This window comes from Electrona antarctica, assembly GCF_951216825.1.
Source record: "Electrona antarctica genome assembly, chromosome: 2".
Taxonomy (NCBI): Eukaryota; Metazoa; Chordata; class Actinopteri; order Myctophiformes; family Myctophidae; genus Electrona; species Electrona antarctica.
Genome location: NC_136807.1, coordinates 24,694,113 through 24,712,308, shown reverse-complemented (window position 1 = coordinate 24,712,308; position 18,196 = coordinate 24,694,113). Strand labels below are relative to the sequence as shown.

The 18,196-nt window shown below is 40.2% G+C and overlaps 1 protein-coding gene across 1 annotated transcript in view; it reads left to right on the top strand.

The window, feature by feature from the left end:
• Positions 1 to 1,730: 1,730 nt before the first annotated feature.
• The window catches only part of bltp3a (bridge-like lipid transfer protein family member 3A), a 55,724-nt gene continuing 39,258 nt past the window's right edge, over positions 1,731 to 18,196 (top strand). Inside the window, exons 1-3 of the mRNA XM_079528428.1 lie at positions 1,731 to 1,888; positions 13,074 to 13,236; positions 16,885 to 16,923. Of these exons, the coding sequence (XP_079384554.1) occupies positions 1,845 to 1,888; positions 13,074 to 13,236; positions 16,885 to 16,923 (246 nt within the window). The 5' untranslated portion in view covers positions 1,731 to 1,844. The remainder of the gene's footprint in view (positions 1,889 to 13,073; positions 13,237 to 16,884; positions 16,924 to 18,196) is intronic.

The following is an 18,196-nucleotide window of genomic DNA, read 5'->3' as shown; positions in this document are numbered from 1 at the left end:
AAAAAAAGGCTATAGAATACAACCACTACCGTTTTTTTTTATATCATCTTCTTGACCTAAATTTAACACAATCAACAGCCAATGAAGGGCCCCAGGAGCCCTTGTCAGGGCCTCAAACCCAGTACTGTGCGGTCCAGTTTCCCCGAAGAGCCCCTGTGAGCCAAGGGCCCCTGGGCCAAGGACCAACTAGCCCAATTGGCCCTGCCACTGCCTATTTGCCTCAAAGTGACTGCAAAAGATTGGTGCTATTTGTTTCAAAAAGCTTCATACCCTCATGTATAATACGAATGGGCGTCCTAGGCAGGAGGGGTTACCTCGACAGTCCACAAGATGGCACCCTAAAACCAATGTTGTGCCTTTCCTTGGCAGTATGGTGGGGCTGCTAAAGGGACTTTATTTTTTCCCTTTAAGAAGGCTGTAAGGCCAGGCCAGGCTACTAAGTTTAACCAAAGAATCTCTAACCCAATGACTATATGCACAACACATTTCTTACTATTTACTTGGTTTATTATGTTATGTTGTTGCATAACAAAAACACACATTCATTACCATCTGCTACAATACCACACTTAACCATATCTAGCCGTATGTATACACAACCACTTTATGTAGGCCGACAGTCGACATAACATTTATTTTCTACAAGGAACCCTTAACTGTACTGTACTATTATGATCTTAACAACCTTGTTAATAATTCAGTGATTTCAGTCAGTCAGTCAGTCAGTCAGTCAATCAATCAATCAATCAATCAATCATGATCACCTTCACCCCTTCTGTGAAAAGCACACCCTCTCCTTGGCACCATCTAAAGCGGTTGTTTCCAAACTCATACAATCAAAAACTCATAATAACAACTTAAGTAGGCCTATAACCAATATACTCACGGAATTATTATTCATAATACGTGAGTATATTGGTTACTTGTAGCCTATATGGTAGGCTATGTGCATATTTTATTCATATTTTTCAACACAGGTCTTATCTAATATCTTGTCATTATGCAGACATATGTCAGGTTAATTTGTCGAGCTGGTATCTATTTTTTTTTTTTTTTTTTTTTTTTTTACAATTCTAGTCTACCTATTTTCAGTACCTCATGTTTTTTTAAACGTTACTTAATTACTTTTACTTACTTTTACTTTTTAAAGCTCCTTATCCTTTTCAGGGAAATGTTCAGCTTGTCAGTGGTCTGTCTGTGTAAGAGCGGATACGGAAACAGCGCGTGCATGAAGTGTGCAATGCTCATGCAAACTATGATCGGATACAGTAAGGCTGGACTCTGGGCCGGATGTGGCTCATTTGGGAGCAAGAAGCCACATATATCTACAATACAATACAATACAATACAATACAATACAATACAATACAACACAACACTACACTACACTACACTACACTACACTACACTACACTACACTACAGTACATTACATTATATTATATTATATTATATTATATTATATTATATTATTTAGATTAGTCTATCTATCTATGGTATATATCTATGGCAGAAGCCACCACCAGGCTTCCCCTTCCATGAGAGGGTTTAGGTGGGTGGGGCCTCGTGATAATGACGCGTACCGGAAAATAGCAGATCTACAAGCTCACATGGCGTCGCGTACGGCCGTACGCGACGCCTTGTGAGCTTGTAGATCTGCTATTTTCTTTAACGGGGGGCTTGATACTGTCTATACCACCCAGCCAGCTCGGCTGCTCGGCAGTAGAGCGGCTAGCAGACAGCAGCAAGATGCGGTGTAGTAGGATACTGGAGGTCTCACCAAGCTAATACATGTTTTATTTCTTATTTTTTATATAAACTCCTTCCACTGCGACACACAGAGACATGGCGGGATACCTCAAAAAGCAAATTCTGAAGCATTTATCCAGGTAAGATTTCGCCTCATTATTATTATTTAATAAATACCCCTTCATTTATGTGTGTGAGATGTTAGCCAGCTGCTAGCCCCCAGCTGGGCTTAATCATTGTAATGTTTAAACAACACCAACACCAGACAGTTTTGATTGATTGATTGAAGAATTTATTAACAGTTTGCAGAATTACAGTACATTTCAAGCACAAACTCAATACAAAGGCTGTTAACTGTGAGTGGACGACCCAATTAAGCATTACACTTGTTTCCAACAGGGTCCACCATGTTCAAATCATCAAAACATTTAGAGACGTACAAATAGACACTTCTATAGACAGAACAGGAATTCATCAAAAAAGAATTCATCAAAAAGGAGGTAAAAAGGGAAAAGAAATATATACAGTGAGGGGAAAAAAGGTCATTATTAATGAGTTATGTACAGTACTTAACCCAGCTGCGACACCTCAGCCTCACTGCAAGATAAACAACAACAAAGAAAGACATGCCTGCCTGGACGCTGACAATGTTGAATCATTGATTGATTCATTGATTTGACTTTTAATAATCGATTTAGTCAGCCACCTCGACACATAAAAGCACAAAAACGGCAACCATACAACAGTGCTGTGATGAGACAGACAGAAAGAGAGACATACAGACAGACAGACAGACAGACAGACCGACCTTACAAAGGCTGACTGTAATGTGACAGTAAAGCTACAATGCAATACAAACACACATGATATAATGGAAACAAACTTAACAAACAAACAAACAAACAAACAAACACAGACAACAAGCACAAGGCTTACAGTCTGAGCGGTTCCAGGGGGTCCCCAGCCAAATAAGGAACAGTTTAAAACACTTCTGCCCTGTTTTGTTTGTAGGCTATTTTTGAAAAATGTTGACAAATCCTAATCTTGTTATATGGGGGGGTCCCTGCCCTGGCTGGCATAAAATAGAACAAAATGGACCTTTAGGGATCGAGTCTGTAACTCTGAGACATGGGTCTGTGACTGTAACATTGAGTGTGTACAAAATGGACCCATAAGGATTTCACAGTGTCCCCAGAAATCAAATCAAATGAGGGTCTGTGGTGTAATGCTTATCAAACTGGCCGTCCTTTGAGAATCCCTTGACAGCAGCTATGCTGCCAACCTGACCTGAGGTAGATCAGGTTCATGTAAATATTTGCAGAATACATAATATTAAAATATCCTACTTTCAGCAGCACAGTCAAATATAGGACACAATGTTTTTGTGTGTTCTACTTCAAGTTCACTGGCCCTAATTTACCCCCATCACATCATCTTGTTTAGTTCAGTCTTTAGTTTATTATTGAGACATTATAGAAAGAGTGGTTCTCAAAGTGGAGTCTGGGGACCCCTGTGGGGGACTGGGGTCCTTGGGGGGGTTCCACTGGGGTCCCAGTGGAAAATTAGTTAAAATAGTATAAAAATGATCAGATTAACCGTTTTAACCGTATTTTATACTTTGGCTAGCTTGTAGATCTGCTATTTTCTTTTGAACGATTTAGTTTTCTTTATATATAATTTTGAAATGAATCTGACCACTTCCGCCATATATATATATATAACTCTTTTTCGAGTACAAAGGGCTTTCTGATTGACATTTTTTGAATAATCAGTTCAGTTGTCATAAATGGATAAACTTGAACCCTAGCCTATAGCACCTATTCTGGGAATGTCTTTAGGTGACTATTCTCAATGCGTCAACTTTTGACTTCATAATTCAGGCGACTAAAACACTGCTTGGCATTGATGGCCAGGTTCTAAGACTTAGTTTGGCATGGATTTGCTTCTCCTGGGCCAGGCCCAGATTCAACTGTAATACTACTAATAATAATAAAAATACAAAAACACATCTGAATTTAACCCATTAAGACCTGATGTTGCTATAGCAGTGATCCTCTTTTTCAGGTCATGTCAACTACAAATATTATATATTAGGCTCACAATTGTGAGTCTGTAGATTGGCTATGTTCAGAGCGCAACCAGACATAAAATGACTTGTCTTTTAGTTCTTGTGGATCTCTTCTCCACTAGTCCCTCCCTAACATTTTTGTCTAGTTTTTATTTGTTGATGAAATTGTCAATAATTTTATGTTTAGTCTTAGTTTTAGTCATCATAGCTTCGTTTTTTTTCAGTCAGTGAAAAAAGGTAGTCGGCGAAATGTTTTGTCATAGTTTTAGTCGATTAAATTCACACTGCACTATACAATTTCCTTACTATTACTAGTACTGTCATGGCACGGTCTGTTAGCATTGCTCTTATGAATAATAATAATCTTCAAATATGCTTAAGGCTTCAGTTCACACATTGCTCCCACACCGATGCTTGTAGTTTTAATACAAGCTTTGAATACTAGACTGGTCCCATCCTGTTGTAAATGCCATAGTCACTTACTTGGTTTTACTCTGAGCAAAGACAGATATACTTGTTTTCTAATTGGTTTCTACAGAGTGGAAATTTATGATCTTCTTTAGCTGGGACCAATAGATGCATTTTTAGTGCTGCTGTTTGTAATGCTGTGTGACTGACTGAGTTAGGATGATACTACAGTTAGACTGTAGCAAATCTCTCACAGACGAAAACGGACACGTACTGTTTAGAGCATTTGTTCTCAAAGTGAGGTCTGTGGACACCCAGGGCAGGGGTCCTTGGTGTGTTTCCAGGGGGTCTCCAGCAAATGTAGTTAATGTAGCAGACATCACAATCATTTATATGTTGTTGACCATTCAAAAATAGCAGCAAGCTCATAGCAAGCTCACAGCTCGTCAGTCACTTCGTGCTACGCTACATCTGCTATTTATTTCTGAACATAAATATAACATAAATCTTCTCTTCTGGGGGTCCCTGGCAAGTAAAAGATTAGTGTTAATTTTCTTTTTTACATTTGCTGCTTTCTTTCGTTTTAGCGATTTTAACTATTTTTTACAGGGGCGGGGGCATTCGAACATGGGGCTAAATATGTATTTTTTTTAAAAACATTTTATAGCGATTTATTTTTGTATTATTTACTAGTCCTACTAGACCCCAGTAAATTACATCTGGCCACACAGGATCTACTGAATGTGAAGGGGTGACAAACTGACATATTGAGCCATACAACAAAGTATGGCAGCCCCCTATAGTACCCCCCTTCACATTCAGTAGATCCTGTGATCTTTTGTGGCCAGATGTCATTTCCTGGGGTCTAGGAGGACTAGTAAATAATACAAAAATAAATCGCTATAAAATGTTGTTAAATACATATTTAGCCCCATGTTTGAATGCCCCTGCCCCCCTGTCAAAAATAGCTAAAATCGCTAAAACGAAAGAAAGCAGCAAATGAAAAACACTCATCTTTTACTTTCTCTAATAACAACCTAAAACATGAACCTTGGTTGAAAAAAACTAAAGTTGTCCTTTAAACACTTGAACCATAGCATCCCTATTCTGGTGGGGAACATTTGCCAAAGATGGCAGATCTACAAGCTCACAGTCAAACTTGTAGAGGCAAAGCCTAGTGCTATTGTACTGTATGGAAGGAGTTGACTTATTTCTGGATATAATAGAGCAGGTGCGCTTCCTCTGAATGCTTCTTTGAGCGGCGGGTGTTCGGCTGCAGGAAGTAACTGTTTTTGAAAGTGTTGACGCATTGTTAGTCTGAAGGAAATGCACTCATGCAAAATTAACTACATGGACCCTACTGTCCTCATTCTGGGGTCAAACATTTGGTGAAATGCAGGATTGGTGAAATGCAGCCCACTGAGTTGTGAGAATATGTTACATCTTTGAACTGAACTGTTCAAAATTGTCAAAGTTGACCTTCCGCACTCCCCCACACAGCGGGGCACCATAAAAAAAAAGAAATCTCGGAGGTACCCTGTCGGCACATAACTCGGACGGCGCTGAGTCGACTGAAGGTGACTTCGCAACGCTCTGCACTAAGCTCGCTTGGCGGTGCCTCACGTGGCTCAAGACACCTACAGCTGAATGACTGATTTTCCAACCATACTGTAGTGTGTGTATATATATATATATATATATATATATATATTATATATATATACTACAGTGCCAAAGACAAGATTTTCTGTTTTCAGTGATTTACGATAGATGGCACCCTTGCACATGTGTCACCTGACTGTTCTTATAACCAGGAACAAGGAAATCACATAATCACGTAAAAAACTCGCAACCACTCCCATTCTATAGGATTCTTTCTCATGCGATTACCTCCGGTCTGTATCATTCCTCTTCTTGCTCCGCCATTATAGGATTTTCAAATGAGCATAACAAAGGAATATATTGCATGGCCGTTTGACTCGCATATATTTTCCGCGAAACACAGAGTAGTGACCGATCGTAGTGGACATAACACACTGGCCTTCCCTGCCTGGTATTTAGCCAGCAGTCTTGTGGTTACGGTGATGGTTTGGGTATGTCAAATGTCACATTAGATTACTGCTTTCATTGGGCAGAATGATCGACTCAAATGTAATCACTGTCTCAAAGGGCACATTTAACAAATGATTCCAGTGTAAAGAACCTCTGTTAATGGAGAACTGGCTATGAGTGGTACGGCTGAAAGGAGGATGGAGATTGTCGGATTGTCTAGTCTAGTATTATAATCATGAACTTGAGAGTAGGTCTTAAAATATTCTTTGAAAGGTATAAAGGTAAGTGCATTCATAGATGAAAGACCTGAAGTACTGTATTAATATCATATATAGAAACTACATTTAGATTTCTAAACAGGAGCAGATGGAGCCAAATATGAGGTAGCTATTCTTACAAATGTCTTTTAAATAATGAGTAATTTGTGTAAATTAGATGCACTTGCCCAGACAATATTGCAATAAATTAGATAATAGATGGTTACAAACTGTAATGAAGGGTTAAGAGGCTATAGCTTTATTAACCAAGGCCCTAATTCTTCTAATGATACCAAGTGATCATTGGTTGGTATGTACATGTGTTCTTTCCAAGATATTCAAAAACAAAAAATGTAAAAAAATCGCAACATGGCACGAAGTGATGCACTGTTAGCTTATTTTAAATAGCCATGGTAGCACATTTTTCTGGGGGCACCCTGGAACCCGGACGTTCATTTTTTGCATAGAATCTTGATGCACCCTACTATACAGCCGACTCAAAACACAATTGGATGCATATTGCATATGGTGCTCATGTTCTCATATATTCAGTTTAATATTAGTATTCAAGGGGCTTTGATGGGATCATTTTCATAGAACCACTGTTCAGTTTATTGTATTTATTAATTAACAAAAATGAAATAAGATAAGACGTTTTCTAGATCATAATATTAAAGGTGTAATGCAACGGAAATGGTGGACATTTTATTTTGACGTTTCAAACGGTTTCAAGTTGAAACACTGGTCTGAAGTTTCTGAACCAATCAGAGCGTCGCATCCCTTCAGGCGATGGGACGGTAGCTAGGGTCGGTAGCTATGCTATACCAGCGCATGCTGTGTGTTTGTTTACAATTCAGATAGACGGCCAGCTGTACCAGTTTACTGTTATGTGGCTTATTTCTACCCTATAATGTTTTCAGATACATATTTTAGCGTGATGATTAAGTTGAAACCGAGTAATACACTCTCTGGATGTTATCTTGAATGGGAATAAAAACGGAGGATTTCTGTAATCAGTAGGGCCTCGACACGTCATCACGCAGCACGTTTTCGTTTTCAGGAAGTAATACAAAATATATTTTTATGGACTTTTGATATAAAAACACACACAAATGAGAATTTTCCCATTTTTTTTGGCATCCATTGTTAGGTATGCCCATATGATGACCACAGAGATGGTCTAAAAGTGTGAAAAACGTATTTTTCATTTCACTACACCTTTAAACACAACAGTGTTGACACTAATGCCTAAAACAACACAAAGTATGGGTTGACTATCAGTCATTTTGCCGGACACCCCCTGAAACCCCTGGGGTTCCCCGGCTGGATCCCACGAGTTGAGAAGCACTGCTTTACATGGAGTAGAGCAGAAAACCACTGAAGGTGGTCAATTTGTTTGAATCATCATAAAGTCCACAGCCTTTTTGGAGACGCATGTAGACCACACTGCCCTGTTCCAGCTGTAGAATCAGTGCATTTGATATGAAGGAATGATGGCCTTGGGCTATCTCTGAATTGTGCAGAATTCTCTGGTCATTGTGGTAGAGGTTCACTGCCATCCATTGTCCTTGGCGGTTGTCGAATGCAGTGAATCTGAAGTAGTAGGCTCCCCTGACTGGCGCCGTGAATATGCCTGCATTGGTTGATTACTTACTTTATTAGACAATATAAATGCAAACAGCACAGGGTACAGTTAAGCACTTGGTCCAAAAGGATAGCACCAAAGAAAGACCTTGCGGTCTTGTTTCGGGTCCTATGCATTCACATTCACAATCAAACAATGTCAACAACAATTAAGACATCTAAAAGTGGGTGGCACCAGATCATTATTCACGCTCCCTCTAGTGTTGTGGCTGTGAGTGTCGCTCACTTTTTTGAGGTAATCAGTCAAGTAAGTGGGCACTGAGGGTATGGACTCAGGGCAGAGCTGTATTTACAATTTTGAATGTGAGTTCCATTTTCAATTGCTTGAGTCTTGACTGTCCTCTACCCGGAGCAAACCTATGCTATCAAAATGCATTGCACAAAGGTGGGTCATGGGCCCTAGGCCTAGAAGAAGTCAGATTAATTTGTTTTGGGAAGTTTGGAGCTTAGTTTTTTGTGACATTGAGATTGAGACATTAGTGACACTGTGTGTAGTCTGTTTCACAAACACTGGGTCGGGACCCATTCTTGGGTTTTCAAGATTTTCAAAAATAATTGTACTATGGTGTAAAAACCACACCCCCCCATGTTGTTAAGGACAATATCAGTTTGGTAGGAGATGGCGGACAAAGGCACGGGCGCAGCGCTGTCTATTAGTGTGGCAAGAATATTAAATCTAAATACTGAATCAAGCGAGTTAAAAACTGCTGCTCACAAAAGCCTTAGTAGTTAAAATAACCCCTTTTATAATTTGTGCAAGTGGACCGCCTGGTACCCCCCCCCCCCCCCCCCCCCCCACGGACCCCCTGGGGGTCCCCACTTTGAGAACCAATGCTATAGACTGTATATGACATGAGGAGATGACAGAACTGAGAGCTCATACCTGTAGTTGGGTTGTAGGCCTGGCCGATGTTAGTGAGCGCTTGTTTGTAAATCAGTGTTGTTTCGGTGTTGAAGGGTCCAACGTGTCCAGATGTCAAACTTGCGGAGAAAGCCACTTTTGGTTTCTCTGCAAGTGCAGAATGGAAAGACCATTGTAAATGTGGCCCCTTGACATTAAAGTTATGGTAAGTGATCATCATCATCATCATCATCATCATCATCATCATCATCATCATGCTAAAAATGAGTATTAAAGGGGAATACCACTCATTTTTGACATTGAACTATGTAATTAACTACTAAAATGACACATGCTTTTTAATGGACTAAGTCATTTCTCAACACTTCTCTTTCCTGCCTGCATCCACTGAACATCATCAGGTTCAAATTACCTTCACTTTCTTTCTCCAAGTCTTCAACATGGACCTCTGTGGCAGCCAGTCTGGTCTGGAGGTGTTCGACATGGGTCTCACTCACACTCAATTTGGCAGCCATTACTGAAAAATAATATCACAGAGAAATGTATACATTAAAACAACTATTATGAAACACTTCAGCCTGTACCGTTACAACTTCTTCAGGCTCCATTTGGACCATCCTTACCTCCCATTAAGGTCCTCTGCTCTTTAGCTTCTTCCTCCATGTTCCTCAGCTTCTCTCTCTGTTCTACCACGGTCGCTCCCAGGCTATGCACCAAGTCCCTAACCTCTTTCAGCTCATCCCAGTGGTCAGGCTCATCCCCGAGGGTGCCTGCTTCAGCTGGAGCCCCATTAGCCTCAGTCAGACAGAACAGTAAAAGCAGCACAGCCCCACAGCCCTTCATTCTGGAACAGAGTGACTGTTGGTATCTCGCAGCCTCCTTTTATGCCCACAAAAAGCCACCCGACCAGCGAACACATTGGACACGTCATTGTACCCAGTGGAAAGTTAATGTGCAACTGGATGGTAAAGTTCAGCTTTTATTCTCTCCACTGATAAAGAAATTAAAGAATGACAGACAATGTTACTGAGAGTATCTGTCACTTCATTCTTCTGTCATTTCAAACTCTACTCTTGTATCACTTCAAGTTCAATATATGTGTCAAAAGATCTGCAGGTCAAGGATTTATTATTTATTGTTTCTATGGACATTATAGTCTGTCTAATATTGGTGTAGAATACACTAACACTTGGAAAGTTTCAGGCAGTTAGAAGTGAGAAAAGCAGGGCCCTATCTAATACATTGTAAAATACTTCAAACGCCGATCTACGTGTTCAATGTAGATTGGCTATTTAAAAAAATGTCAAACTTTTTTCAAAAATGGTAAAATAAATCACACCCGTGTGAACTGAGTGGTGCATGGTCTTATATAGCCTGATCAGCTGTGGTCTGACATAATGTCAGTGACCATAGTAACCATGCTCATTTGTTTGTGTCCCACGTACAGGTACACACACGTACAGGTACACACATACATAGACACAAACATAGATACAGACAAAGCTGGTTGTTGGAGTGGTTTGCACCACTCAAAAATGCCTAAAAGGTTTAGGTGCATACTCCTTTTCACCACTTCTTCCATGTTGGAAAAGTGATGAGCGTGGCCTATTTGAGTCCTTGACTTCATAGAAGTTTCCATTCTGTTGAATGCTACATGAAAGGAATATTTGATCTGGTACAGTTTTGAGGGGTACTCCCCCAGCAAGCACGGCCAGGACCTGGACGAATCAGTGACGTCTCGATTGGGGCCAGATCATAGATCAAGTCAAACTAAGAATATCACCTGATTTCAACCAATATAAATTTTACCCACTAAGACGGACGTCCCTGGATGAATCAGAGAGAGCCAGATCAACTTAAGTCATATCATAATAACTGTCAGATCTGGCCCAGAATAAGCTATATTATTTAAACTGGTGAAGACGTCCTGGAAATTACATAAAGATCATCCCCATATGGGCTGTGATCTGGCCTAGTCCTGAACGTCACCGGAGTCACTGGAGGACGTCATCATTACGTTATCATGACGTAATTTGGCTTGCTGGGCCTGCTTCAGTAAAGGCAATGCTGGCGTTGCTCATTTTTAGTTGCCACTAAGCAGCTAGTATAATCCTTTCTTGTCCCTCATTGAACATAGATCTACAAGCTCACTGCATGCGCATTGTGAGCTATTTTGGTGTCCAACGCCGTTGGCATATTTTAGTAGCAGTTTTCCCCCAAAGCCTTTTATTTTATTTTTAATAAAGAATGATTGAAGACAGATCAGAGGAATTTCAGTCCTAATTTATAGTACAGGCTCTGTGCATTGGCCTCATGTTACAGTACATCTGACTAGAGCTACTCTGCTGTCATGCTACTCTGCTGTAGCGTTGCATATTTGAACACACACACACACACACACACACACACACACACACACACACACACACACACACACACACACACACACACACACACACACACACACACAATGCATGCAGTAGGGTTATACAATATAACTCTTGTTATCCTTGGATTTAACTCCGACTGAACCAGTCGAGGGACATTGTTTTAGGCTTTAGTACGTATAGTAAAACCCAGCAATTCTTGGGACTGCAGGCCAAAGGTTTGCTCAATCGATGACTTCAGTTTAAGCTGTGGAATGTCTTCCGACTCCTTAAAACCACTGAGGTCAGGTCATGGGTGGGGGTCGGGTGGTCCGCAGCACAGACCCCTGTATCAACGATGTTGGGCAGAACCATATCCAAATTTTACCTTTTGGGTTTTGTCGTAAATGAATGCCCTATTTGATCACACCACAGCATCACACAAAAGTATAAAAAATATCTTAGCTTGTAGATCTGCTATTTTAATGAATTTGAATTCTGAAAAGTAACAGTTTTGGACATAACGGTCTCTGTCCACCCGACAGAGACTGTCTATAATATATCTGAATGTTTGAGCCCTACAGTCGACTCCAGTCTTATGTTTGGACACCGTCTATGACTGTGGTCTTGAGCAGACTAGACGAGCATGGTGGGTTTATGCCATTCACATGAGATGGGCCAGGCTTTAACCCAATTGAACATTGCTTGAATATGATTATCGGGACAACAGGCTTGCTATTGTATCTGACATCAGGAGGGTACGGCAGTGTTGTGTTGGAGCTATTGTTCACCACATTAACCACTTAAACCCAGCTTGGCTCACCACCAGTTACTGTACATACAGTACTGTATGTCTTCTGAACATGGTATTGGTTACACTACTAGAGCAAGGGTTCCCACACTTTTCAGGCCGTGACCTCCGCCACCCCCTGACCAGCACTTGTATTGTAGGCATTACATTTAGATTGACTCTGTATTTCTGCATTTTTCTTAACGTTTTTAAGGTATAAAATGATTAAATATGTCAGTAATTTCTTTGTATATTCAGGTTATTTGGGTTAGGTTCTGCCCTGTGTAACTTCAAAGCCCAAAAGCCAAATAAAAATGTAATTTTTAACGTTTCAGTGTTCAATGACAAAAACACAATTAAATTGTTAATTGCAATTATTTTTGTGACAATGAATAGTCATGACAACTTTCATAATCGTGACAGCCCTACTTGTGGTTGGCTTGTTAATAGCGCATCATTCATATTGCAGTTTTGAATCTTGATTGCATTGATTGAATACTTTATTAGTCAGAAATGTTGTCGGACTGTAGTCAGATGTTGAAGGCTAAAAGGATAACGGCTCTACCTAGGATGTGAAAAGGTCAAAGCCAGATGCAGCAGCCTGCTGTGAGCTACTGCCTTAATAGAGAGGCTGCTATAGTTGCTCTCAGCATGACTCATTCAATTTAATTACTGCCAATTAGTGCACAAATGCCTCCAAATTACATTTGGCAATTTGTCTCACTCAGACAAATATTGACTCACTCTACGGTAGATCCTATCTCGGTCTGAGACTTCAGTGAGTCAGTGTGTGTTTTTGTGCGATGTTTGTGTTTTTCATTTGGCATCCCTCTCCCTGAATGCTGTTCTTTCTCTGTCATTCCTCTCACCACCACCAGGTTCACAAAGAATCTGTCGCCAGACAAGATCAACCTGAGCACATTGAAAGGAGAGGGGCAGCTGTCCAACCTGGAGTTGGATGAGGAGGTCCTGCAGAACATGTTGGACCTGCCCACCTGGCTGGCTGTCACCCGGGTCTTCTGCAACAAAGCTGCTATCAGGGTGAGTTCACCAGAACCTTACCTACCTGCCTGCCTGACTGTTACTCACTAAAGTGTCTACTGCAGGCTTCCCCAATCATTTTCCTCTGAGGGCCACATTATGTTGGGGATTATGGATCGCAGTCTACTTTTGCCAGCTCTAAAAACGCCTTCTAAAACCTATCCTAACCAAAAGAAATAAAAAACGAATGATGTTGCTATATGAGACACAGAGGTAGCTAGGTATGAAAGGTATAACAATGTATCTGTTACACCAGGTCTAAATGGGTTAAAGTCGCTGCCGTCTTAACACATTGTCTGCTGCTGACGCATATATAGGTCAATTAAACCCCCATCTATTGTCTGCTGCTGACGCATATATAAGTTATTTATCGCTTTATATCGATATGAAACTGTTTACTTTTAGCCTGGTTGCTATAGTCAATGCCTTGCTCACCTCCGCCCCGCAGGCAAACATTTTTAACTCAAATATATTTGCTTCTGGAGGTTTCTGGCACAACTTTTTGAGATGGTGGGGTCCGCAGCCAAATACATACCATTTCGGGTGTCCTTGACATGAAAAGTTTTACCACTGCACTAGACTAGCTAGTGGGGATAAAAATATCCCTCCATGTGAAGCACCAGTTGTTTGTAGATAACAGACCCACACGGTGCCAGACAGTGTTGGGAAAGTTCACTTTCTACATGAACTAGTTCAGTTCACAGTTCACAAATTAAAAATATTGAACTAAAGTTCATGGTTACAAAAAAATGTTCTTTTTTTCCCCTTCTTTTTTTCGTACGTTGCTGTGAGCTATTGTCAAAATTATTGCTACAGCCCATATAGAACCACAGACTTTATTCCTATTGGGAATAAAATCCAAACCTTAGAAAAATCCCTTTGGGATTAATAAAGTGACAACTTTTACAATATATCCATTACCATTATCCAAATGTATTCCTTTATTTGTTTTACATTTTGGAAAACAATAGCCAATTTAACACTGAGGTGCCCACAATGTTTAGGTGCCCACTCTTCACTTCGTGTGTGAAAAGAAATGTGGAAAAAAATGCCACTGAATTCGTAATACTTTTCCACTTTGTTTCTGACTTTATATGGGCCATGTGAAAATGAAGCCCCGACATGTGAACGCTGATATGCTGTTATTGTGAAGGGAAAAGTTTCTGAACGTCTCAGCCTGCAGTCCTTGACGCAAAATAACAAGCTGTTGGAAGCTATTTTTTGGTGGCACATTATGCTGAATGAACTTGAATCAAACAACAAGTTTACCTCAGTGTTTGGGGACATGTACTGTGCTGTGTCTGCTGTCTCTGTGGATTCAGCGCGAGCAGCATCATCCAGTTGTAAGATGGATGCTGTGCACTTCAGAGAATTTTCTTCGGGTTTTCGCCTGGAAGGCTCTATGGAAATCTGGTACATTCTTGAACGAAGTGAACTATGCGAGAGTGAGGTTCACACACACAAGTAGTTCTCAATAACGTTCATCAAGCAGAAATACATTACGTTCTGTTCACGTTCACCCAAAATATGAACGGGTTGGTGAACCATCTTTCATTGAACGCGTTCAGGGACAACACTGTGGGGAGGAAGATTTGGACCGGCTCGTATTGACCATCATGTGCATTTGTGTTTTCTCTGTCAGCTGATCATCTGCTTGAACAAGTCACGGCTGTTACAGTTACAGCAAGGCTCAAATACCACTGATTGCCATGTTCATTGCCTCATTAAATAGGCCTCTCGGGATTATTACATAATCGCCTAATCGCAATTATTTTTCCATAATCATCATAATGGTTTTCATGTCGAAAAATCGTTGCTGTCTGGCAGAAACCTCCTATCCCCATAATTCTAACTGACAATATCCTATCCTACTGTATATATCTGTGGTTTTCAACCAAATGGACCCTCATAGATATTTAACTCTTGAGAGTGTAAAATGAAAATGTCACACTCTCAAGCGCTACATTTTTGTTAAACATCTGCATTACAAAGTTAAGTCTACACAAATTAGAGAATGTGAAATAATTGTTACCGGTATTTTCATCTCTCGTATGGTACCACATCAATACAGCATAGAAATGTGGACAAAATTGTATTCACCGACAAAATATTCTTTAGTTTTGGGTCTGAGAGGCTAAATCTCATCAAATGGTGGTCCGTGGCAAAAATGCCCAATACATTGTAGATAATGGGCCCTGGCATGAAAGATTTTGAAAACCACTGCTATACAGTATATTTAAATTGGCTAATGGGTCAGACATAACCATGCTCATATATGCCCATATACTAATAAAAATCACACCCGTGTGAACTGAGTGGTGTAAGGTTTTGTATAGCATGATCAGCTGTGGTCTGACGAAATGTCTAACGTAATGAAATAAGGTAAGGTATTATGTAGCCTGATCAGCTCTGATCTGACGTAATGAAATCACACCCGGATGTGATTTCACAACTGGCTTTTTCTGTGCAGAGAAAATGACCATGGTTGCTACGGTCATCCAGTTCACCCGGGTGTGATTTAATTACGTCAGAAATTATTTTGAACATAGCAACCATGCTCATTTTTTTCTGCACACAAAAGCCAGTTGTAGGAGTGGTTTACACCACTCAACAATAACTGTATATGGGCATACACTGATGACATCAGGGAGCTCCATGTATGGGAATGTTGGTCGGATCGGCAGTGCAACTTGGAAGTGAAAACTTGAGTTTTCAAGACAATAGTGGAACTGGATATCTATTATTATCTACAAGCTCACAACGTACTGCGATGCAACGCAATGTAAGCTTTTAGAACGTCTATTTCAGCTGTTGTTAAATTGCTTTGTATGTATAGTCATTTCTTTGTACTGTATATTTCAGTTATTTGTCATATCTGCCCTGTGCATTTAAAAAATAAATATGTTCCAAGTTCCGATTGCTTTTGAGTTTTGACATTTTATCATTCGCCCGAAGATCCACTTTGTTCCCAGATATTACAGAACCGACTCGAACTGTTGGATAATATTATGTGTTCAAATCGAATGATTTTAATTGCTGGCAAAGATGCTTTTTTATACCAGTAGATGTGAGTTATAGACTACTCCATAATAGAATCTAGCAGTTATGTAGCAGCCTACAATTACATAATATTTGATAATTGATAAACAGACCCAAGGTAATCTCAACTGACTATAATGAAACATGGATCTCGGGTAAAAAAAAATCTAATAATAATAATCTTTAAAGGATTTAAATAGTCTTTCATTCTGGCTTTATTGATAGCGGAGTGAAGAAACAAGAAGGGAGAGATGGGGAGTGACACGCAGCAAAGGCCGTCATGATCGAACCCGCAATGCACTGTCAGGCTACATTGGAGCCTAGGTGCACGGATCGGTTAGTTTTGGATTGAATAGACCCGTGAAGACCTAGCAGCAGCTTCCACCATACAGTGTCTTTATTTAGCTGCTACTTATCATTCAGACTGCACTATTAAAGCTTTCCTATTCATCTCGGGGTAAACATCATCATGATAGTGGGCAGCCAGCATGCAGCACGTGCTCCTAATTAAGTGACAGCGTGAGGTCTGCTGTGGTAGAATGCTGAGGTATGGGTCTGTGGTTTGATTCACTGATTTCACCCATGCTCTCCTGTCTCGTCTTGTTGCAGATACAATGGACCAAGTTGAAAACGAGCCCCATCTGCTTGGTAAGGATACCCTGTTTTAAAATGTTCATGTCTGTTTTCCACTCCCAACTGCCCCTCTCTACATCAACAATCCTTAACCACTTAACATTTACTGCCAAGAATTACCAGTCTGTCCAGTCATTGCCATAATGTACTGGCAGGACCTGTGGCTTATTGAAGGGGCAAAAATACCTTGGGTCTTGAACCGGAAGTTTGTACCATCCGAGGCATGAATTTTGTAATCACGACTAGCGACATTGACGTTTTGATCATAAACACAATCTTGGAAAAGAATCCGAGATATAAGGGTTTTAACTAAGATTTCAGTTAAGTGAGTCAACATGGAAGTGGACATGTGACATTGTGAGCTTGTAGATCTGCTATTTCAGTGGAATGTTCATCGCAGAATATGGACACTAAGGGTTCATGGGTTCTGAGCTGTCTTTTAATATTCCACTCAACTTCAACATGACTTTACTGTCACAGGCTCACAGGTGCAAAAGAAACACCAATATTCTTTAGTGCAAGCTAGTAGCTACACACCAGTTGTTACAATTCAAGTAAGAATAGGAGAAAATAAAAATCTCACTCCTCGGGACAAGTATCAAATACACATGGTGTTTAATAAAGACAGAGTTCCTTAGACTGACTGCAAATATAATATACCAAATAGAACTATGTGTACTATAGTGATCGTATCCATATCTTTATGCTTTTGTTAACATTGTATTCAGGGTATTGTGTGTTATCAGCCCATGGCTGTGTCCCAAATCACTCCATATACTCACTACATGGTATACCAGTGATTCTCAACCTGTGGGCCATGAGGGTATTGCAGGTGAGCCCCCAAATAATTGGCAAAACACTAAGATTTGAATGATAACATGTCAGCACTCATTAATATAAAACATTTATTTAAAAAATAAATAATCATGTTATTGTTTCTTTCAAAATAAGCCATTTACCGCAAAACAAACGGCTAGTATGGAATTCTCTTTTAACTAGTTTTCCCAGGTACGTATATATACAGACGTCGATGCTAGGTGGCGTCATATCCCAGGTCCGTATATATACGTACCCCAACGTATACTCCGTCTATATAATGGTTGAGGCCTACGGGAGCTTTTAACATTGGTCCGGTTCCTATAGCAACGCCCCACCGTTCCAACTATGGGATTGCTATTATAATCACTGTGCAAACCAGTTGAAAGGAGGATTTTCAAACCTCCATAAGTCGGACTCCAGGATCGCTGTCCTTGGTGGATCTTCTGCCATCCACATTTCGGATTTAATT